Genomic DNA, 8,588 nt, shown 5'->3' on the forward strand with positions numbered 1-8,588 from the left:
TGAAGCCGGCTTCAGCCCTAAATACAACTTCAACTCCCTCAAACCTCCAGGTATGTATCAACTAAAGTTGGTCCTCTGCGTCCGGCCTCCACTCAACAACCCGTGATGGTCCTCAAGGAGAACTCAAAAGAACTTTGTGCACAATGACTGGATGGGCATTGGTACCCAAAGGCCTAAACAGATGACTCATTTTAACAGTTAACACTGAGGTTTATTCGGAACTCTGAGAACATCTAGGAATAACTTACATCCTACCCATGAGGCAACACAGAAAGAGCACAAGGTCAGACAGCAAGTAAGAAACAGGTTCTAGTCCCAGTTTGGCCACTAACTCACTTTGTGATGTGGGCAATTATCCACCCTTCTTTGAAAGAAGATACCCATTCTATCAACCTGAGCTGTTAATAAGAATCTCATCTTTTAAGAGATATGCAAACACTTGGAAAAACAATGACTCCTTCCTTCGTTCTGTTGAATCATCTTTGGCATCTGCTCTAGGCTAAGCATTGTGCTGGGCATGGAATTCAGTTAGTGGAGAAACTAAATCATTACAATTGTGATAAGGATGATGAAAGAGAAGTATCAGAATCAAGGCAAGATAAATCAAGAGACAGCTCACTGTGAGGGCTCAGGGAAGGTTTCCCTGAGGAATCAAGCTCCAAATAGAGTCATAAAAATGAGTAGAAACTAAGCAGGCAAAGAAATGGAGGGAAAGGTTCTAGTCAGAGGAGCAAAGGCCTCAAAAAAAAAAAAAAATTTAAATATGAAGTGTTTGTAGGAAACAAATAACTTTTTAAAAACATTTAATCTGTGGCATTAAAATTTAACCCACATCATTTGCCATTTCCAAAACCCACTCTTACATGTTCATCTAGAGCTTGGATTTCTTTTAGTCACCCAGCTTTTCCTAAGAAAACAGTGAGATCTTAGCTCTGGTTATAGTATTTTCTACTTATGTACCAATGCTTGGATAACAAAACAGATGAATGTCCATGAAGGAACAATGATTTGCAACACAGACTAAAATTCTGAAAGATCTTGTTTTTAGGATATATTGTTAGATGCACACAAGTTCTGAATTTTTGTTAGTTCTCTAGAATATTTTCCACTGAAGTATATATTTTTAAAAAACCAACTCTATCCCTGTCCTTAAAAAAAGCCAGTGCTCTGAGTTAATTACATACATTCACAACTGTAATATTTCTTTTATATTGACAAAATACATCAAATTTAAATAGCATAATTGGTTAAGTTTTTTGAAGTTGCTTTACTAATCATCTTTTCAGTTCCAGTACCCTTTGGAACAGTAGTTTTTGTAAGGAAATCATGGTGCCTGTACCTCTCAGGGTATGTTTTAAATACATTATAAAAGTACACTACAGGCTTTTCCTTCTCATAGCAAATTGAAGTCCTAGATCATTAATCTGAAGATTTTCACCCTGCCTCAGACACATGTAATTTAAAATCATTTTATGTCAACATATATCACTTATTTTCTTGAATTCTGAACCAAATAAATTGCCTCAATTTGCAAATTAGCTTCATACAGATGCATATTTAAAGTATTAGGCAACCTTTTATATTTCTACTCTTCTGAAAATGTGCATAACTACTACACTCATTTGCCATGTTTACCATTTTGCTACAGGTTACAAGTGAAATATTACAAAGTATTATTTAAAAATTTACCCCCCACTTTTCTTATGTAAGTAACTGCTTCCGAAGTTTATTTTATATAGCTAAGCAGTTTAAAAATCATGTTCCTGGAGCTTTTATTAGCTTAGTTAAAATTAAAAAAACAACAACAACAACAAAAAAAAAACCTTCTAACCAACCTAAGAGTGGCCTCATACTCCAATATTACCACAAAACACTTTTCTTATATTTTATAACAACCACCTCCAATTGCTGAAATTCTACAATTGATAGAAGTTAACAGGGTATTATCGCTATCATTGCAGTCATGTTACTAATTATTCAAAGAGTGGAAGTATCCAAATTCATTTTTAAATTGCTGCAAGATGCAATGGTTCAAACATACAGGGTTTGAGGGTGCATAGAGAGACTTTATAACAAACATTAAACTTTTTAATGTTTTCACGTATCATTCTTTTGATTTATAAGGAAGAAAATCTCAATGAGAAAAGAAAAAAAACTCTAGGTTCTGGACACACTGTATACAGTTCTTGCTAGCAACAATTTTGGACAACTCAAACTTATTTTTGTCCAAATACTCTGAAGAAGATATCTTGTAAAACTTTGTTTGCTTTATAATTACTTTGGACATATTTAATAAAGAACATTCTCTCATTAGCACATCGAAAACACAATGGAAAAGATCAGAGATTTTAAATGAACTAAAACTCCTTTGACAATTTTTACTTTTAAGGTTCCTTTCACCTTGAATGAATTAAAAACTTCTTAACAAGTCAACTACTGATTAATCATGATGCCTATATGGAAAACTTTTTTCATATTATTTTGGACCTATGATACATATTTATTTAAACAGTTTATTAGGGGAGAAAAGTAAGAAAACAAAACAAAACCCTCCTAGGTATGTGGACAGTATGATGTTAAAGTCAGGAACAAAAATGCATTGGTGTCATGCTACCAAAATGAAGTCACTTGACTGGGCAAAAAAAAAAAAAAAAAAACCACAAAACAACAACAAAGCTTAATCAAAATATATAATTGATGTACACATATTGTGTCTCATTCAAATGCACTTTTAAGTCGATGGTGCATTTCAAAAAATGAACCATTTGGATGGTTAACTATTAAGAGAAGTTTTCACAGCAAAGCTTATAGGGATTTTTTAATTAAAAGAATATATATATTGGAATATTCATTATCTGTCTCTACTTAAAGTTATTAAAAGGGTGCTTAAGTTGAATTTAGCTAACATGAAATATGTTAAAAATAAGTTCCTCAGTGGAAAGAAAAATCTTATCATTCTCAAGATAATAGTCAAGTGTGTAACTTCAAAATATTAAGTTCTATTCCTTTTATATTCCATTCCTTCATAAGCCAGACAATAAGTGGAAATAGGTGGCTATTTAAGAATGTTGTATCTAATTGTGCTGTACAGCAGAAATTGACACAACATTGTAAACTGACTATAACTCAATTAAAAAAAAAAGAATGTTATACCTAAGTCACTTCTACTTTGATGATGATTTAGCCTGTTTGGATTGATTAAATTCCATAATACATCCTACACTGTATACTTATGAGAAGAGATAATCTGTCACTATTACACTAAAACATGATGTTCTGTATCTTAAGTGTTATCTGTACATCTATATTTCAGTATCAAATTTCTAAAAGAATGTCAATCATTTCCCCTTTTTAAAAAATCATGTTTTAGTTTAGCTGTATACACACTGTCAAGAAAATTAAACATTTGTAAATAGCAAGTGTCCATTCACAAAGGCTACTGAGTAGAGCTGAGAGGGGGAAAAAAATCTAAAAAATAAGTGCATTAAAAAATGTAGTATGCTTTAATAAAGTTACAATAGTGTATATGCAACACTGTGTGACCAGCACTGCTCTGGGTACTCTGAGTTGTATATATGCATGCACACAAGCACACACACATGCAGAGGAAAGAAAACCAGTCCAGGTGAAACAGCTGTGGAACAAAAGATTAACAAAGTTGAAATTTTTAAAATGGAGGGCAGGTTAGTGGTTGCCCAGAGTTAGGGACAAGAACAAATTGGGTGTAGTTATAAAAAGACATCACAAGGGATCTTTGTGGTGATGAAAGTGGTATCTTGACTACAGTGGTGATGGGTACACATGGTATAAAACTGTTTTGAACTAAACACACACATACACTTAAACTGGGGAAACCCGAAAGAAACTGATGGATTTTTATCAGTGTCAACATCCTGGTTGTGATACAGTTTTGAGGTCCATGAGATCTCCATATTATTTCTTACCACTGCACGTGAATCTACAATTATCTCACAATTAACAGTTTAAAAAAGGATTATAAAATTCACTTTCCCTATTCTAAATACATCCCCTACCACCACCAAAATTAAAATATGCAATGTATAAGCACCAGAACCCCTCCTAGTGACAAGAGAAATGACCACCTAGGCACAATAGTAATGCCCCTCACAGAAACCCAGTTTAAACATTATGTCTAAACATTCTTGCCCTGAAAATATGTTCTTAATTTTCTTCTGATTCTGTGCTAATTTAAATGAGTTTTAATGATCACATCCTATAAACTGAAGATTTCTTATAACACAGTAGTGATAAAATGCGACCTTCAGATAGTGGTGGAATCATTCTTTATCAAGAGACAGAGATAGAGCCGGGGAGGAAAGAGAGGCAGGGAGAGAGGGGACCACCATTATCTTCTCTGTTTATGATAAAAGATAAGAAAATCACACACACATACACACACTCTCTTCCTTTCTCTATAGAGTCTACGTGACTTTGGACAGAGAGGTGGAATAATAGCACCATAAGGATTTCTCAAGGCTAGGTCTCTGCCTTCTTTGAAACTCTTGGAAAATATTTAAGCATATCTTTGCTCTTTCACTAATGCAAGACTAGAAATAACGTGTCAACCGCTCCGGAATTCCTTTGGCGTGAGAAGTCGAAAGTGATCAAAGGCAGGGCATCCGGATAAAATGGCTCTGATTAGGGTAGATTTCACATTCATGTAAAATGATTTCCAGGCAATTCTTATGGTCTTGACTTTCAACCTTACAGTTGCTTGGTTGCGATAAAGATGGAAATAAGGACGTCGGGCCCCTCTCAAGCCAATTTGGAAACTTCAGCAGAAAAGACCCGCTAAAGAGACAGAACGCTTCTACAGCCTTCGCAGTGGTTTGGAGAAACTCAGGGACGCCGTCCTCCTGTCCCCATCCTGCCGCTCGCAACAGCCCAGCCGCGAGGGGAGCGAGGCGACAGGGACCCGGGGCTAGGGGTGGCCAGGGGACACCGGCGATGAGGGGCAGGGGATGCCGGGGGTAGGGGCGAAGCAGGGCCGAGGACCCCGGCCAACTAGGAAAGGAGGTGCGGGGCGAGGCTGGGGCGCCAAGGGATGCGGGGCGACGCGGGTTCGGGGTGAGGGCTCACCTGCATTCTGCAGCGTCTCGATGTTCTGGGGTCTGGTCGCCAACTCCGCTACCGTCTGGACGAACTGGGTCCGGGCTTTCTGGTACTGCTCAAACACTGCGGGAGAGACAGGCTGCAGCGCGCCGCCCGCGGCCCCGGGCCCCCGCCGCCCCCCGTCGGGGCGCCCGGGCCTACCTTGCAGCACCTGCCTCTGACTCATGGCGCCCACGGCCCTCCGCCCGCCACCAGCTCGGCGGCGCCCGGCCGGCGAGTCCGCGGAGAGGGCGATCGCGGCGACCAGTCGGCCTCCGACGGGAGCCGTTTTTCTGTGTACCCGCGTCTCCGGGGCAACCGGCCGGAACCGGAACGCGGCGGTCTCGCGGCAACCGCAGTCCCGGGAGTGACGTCACGGGGCCCCCCTCCCCGGCGCCCCGCTCGGTCCGCAGCCGCTGGGGGACTCCTCCTGGGGGGGGGTCCCCGGACGTGCGGAGCTGGCCCGGCTGCGCCGAGAGCAGTGCGCCGTCGAGTGTCACTACCCGAACCCAGACCCGCGCGGTTTCCTGACCGCTGCGGGGCCGGAGGGAGCCGCACGCGCCCAGGCAACCGGTTCAAATGCAGGGAGATGAGCAAACTGCGGCGATGCAGTCGCCTGGGCTTCGACGGTCGAGAGAAATCACACGTGTGTCATTGTGTAAATCTCATAAATTCATTTCTTGTCAGTGCAACCTCAAAGTCAAATGTTTTCCCCTTTAATCCCGCTTTTACACACCTGGCATTTCGGGTTTCAGGATTCCTCGAGGGTCAAGACAACTATGTTCATATCTTTAATTATACCGTATAGAAAGCATTTAATAAGCCTTCCTAGAGATTCAGTGAGAAAAGCAGACGAAGAAACAATCTGATAAACGTCTTATCCTCCATGACTTTCTCCAAATTACTGCTAACTTAATTGTTTCCTCACTTTTATGTGATTTTTAAACACTTTGTCTTTTAAATTTAGGCTTCACTTTGTTGCTGAAAGATGTTTCCAAAAGAGAGGGAGAATCTTTACCTGAAAACTCCTGATTCAAATTATCTTAACTAGCTTCCCTAGCTTACTTAACTAATTCTTTACCCAGTTCCTTTTAACAAAAGTTAAGTAGTCTATTACTGGTTTCCAGCTTGTCTGAAAACTGTATACCAAATGTTTCAGTGACAGGTATCAACTTTAAATGTCTCTCCACCAGAAACTACAATTTCACCAGGTGTCAAGTGAGAAGCTAGTCACAGCTGCTGATGGGTAGTGCCAAGACAGGAAACCTCTTGATATCTGTTCTTTAAGAGAAGGGAGCATGCAAACTTAGCTTGTTCTCATATTTGGGATGAGTGCTATATAATAATCTTGGAAAGCTCACTCTGACTTGAACTCTCTGATGAAGTCCTGGTATTTTGTGAAGCCCCAAATAGTTGGGACTTCACAGGGAAGAAAAAGTATATTCAGCCAGGTCCCTGCTACCCCTAGAACAGGTTCATGTTTTACTCTGCAGTTCAGAAGCCATTGACACCCACAATCCCTTGACTTAACCCTGAGGCATAAAGTTTCACGGTGATCTCCACATTTCCCCAAGGAGAAAGGTCCTTTAAAATTAAAGTTTTTGTGTGTTCCAATTTAGAGATGTGTGTGGTGTGTATGGAGGGAAACAGACTGGACAAATAATTAAAATTGCATAAACCTTCATTGTAATTTTGTTTTCAGTTCCTTGTTGCATTATGAAAAAAGAAATCCCCTTAAAACTAAAAGGTTCCATATTTAGTTTCAGTCCTTAAACAATTCAAACTCCTAAGCTACCAGAGCTGCCATTTTTAGAAGTTGTTTTTACTATTTATTTTCTGCTTTGAAAGTGTTGAGATAAAAGTTCAATAGCAAAAAAAATGTCTAAACCTATAAACATAACAGTCTACTTATGGAACACTACAAAGTTTGAAAACAAGTTCAAATGCTATATAAACTATTCTTAACTATAGAGTCTGTGTATTTGTCATTAACAGTGTCTATGGGTTGAATTGTTCCTGATAAAAATAAGGAATTCCTACTTTATATGTGAAATTGGACATCCTAAACAAGCTAGATCTTTGCTCTTTCTTCTGGCTTTCTTTTTCAAAGTCTTTAAAATTAAATGGAGAAATTCAACTTAGAATAATCATAAAATATAAATGAATTGTTAGTAATTTAAATGTAAAGAATGGCAAAATTGAAAGATTACCTTTACTGACAAGAAAGCCAATCTATATTTTCTGATCCACTTTCAAATTACTAACTTTAAAATACCATTCTGCTTTACAAAGCTAATTGTATGCCCCAAGATGACATTCACACCTCTAACAGTTAAGCAGTGAGAAAGAAAACTATTCAAAGGGATATTTCAATTTTTTAAAAAAGAGTGCTATTTAAGATTACTCTTCTTGAAGTGCTAGTGACTTTAAATACAGATATACAATGTACTTGACACATTAAACTATACATTTGATTGAGAATGAAACATATTATCTCAGTAACTTGCAAAAATGCTTCCATGAAAGATCTGTGTGGAAGCCTTTGGCTCCTTATACAAAGCTAATTACATGTAACTTCAAAATCATTTTTTGCATTTATTTTCTCTTTTTATGAAAATGAGACTCAAAAAGACAATATTATAAAGTCAGTTTAAAAATCCTGTTGTGTTTCTCTTTAAAAATCTGCTCTGGAAATTCAGAAAATCCTATTATCATGGGAATATATTCTACACACGCCTAAAATTAAATTTTACTAATTTTAACAGACTTTTTTTAGTTTTTAATTGAATTTTAAATTTAAAGCTTTATATGTGCTAATTAGATATCCACATTTTAAAAATTGCTGTTGATATGAATCAAGTGCGTGTGTGTGTACACATTCCTCTTCTAAGACAAAAACATTAAATATCAATGTGTGCCAGACACTTTGCTAATAAAAGAATGCGCTTGTCTTCTAGGACAGAAAATCTAGTGGGAGACAGACATCTAAAGTTTAATTCATTCAACAAGCATATGCTGCAGTCTGCCCTGTTCTAAGGGCTATAATTGTACTCAGCGCTATTAGTGCTTTGGGAGCAAAGAAGAGGGGCTTAGGGGAAGAGGTGAGAGTATCCAAAACATCAGTCAACTAATAAAAGATGTCTTGTTTTTAAGAAAACTTAGCTGAGTTTTATCTAGATATGAAATCTCCTTCCCTCCTCCCCCAAAGAATTAAAACATATTGGTGGTATTTAAATATGCATTCATTTGGCAACTGCATGTAATTTATGAGAATACAATAATCATTTTGCCAACAGCAAATCTAAAATTAATTATATAACACCATATGTACATACTTCAATTAAAAAATAAAGGCATAATAATACCCTATAACCCAAGTTAGTGGACTCAAAATATGATCTGTAATGAAGAAAGCTAACATATGACATCTTAAATGTTGCTCTGCCCCTCTTTTGGGAAAAAGTGTCAGGCTTTTA

General features: G+C 38.0%; 1 protein-coding gene across 2 annotated transcripts in view; it reads right to left on the reverse strand.

The window, feature by feature from the left end:
• Window positions 1-5,435, reverse strand: part of SPAG6 (sperm associated antigen 6) — a 52,937-nt gene extending 47,502 nt beyond the window's left edge. For both annotated transcript variants that reach the window (XM_074358142.1, XM_074358141.1), the window contains exons 1-2: window positions 5,275-5,435; window positions 5,101-5,196 (exon numbers count right to left, since the gene is read on the reverse strand). In XM_074358142.1, the coding sequence (XP_074214243.1) occupies window positions 5,101-5,196; window positions 5,275-5,299 (121 nt within the window). In that variant the 5' untranslated portion in view covers window positions 5,300-5,435. The remainder of the gene's footprint in view (window positions 1-5,100; window positions 5,197-5,274) is intronic.
• Window positions 5,436-8,588: the final 3,153 nt, after the last annotated feature.

The sequence above is a fragment of the Camelus bactrianus genome, chromosome 35 (assembly GCF_048773025.1).
Source record: "Camelus bactrianus isolate YW-2024 breed Bactrian camel chromosome 35, ASM4877302v1, whole genome shotgun sequence".
NCBI classification, from domain to species: Eukaryota; Metazoa; Chordata; class Mammalia; order Artiodactyla; family Camelidae; genus Camelus; species Camelus bactrianus.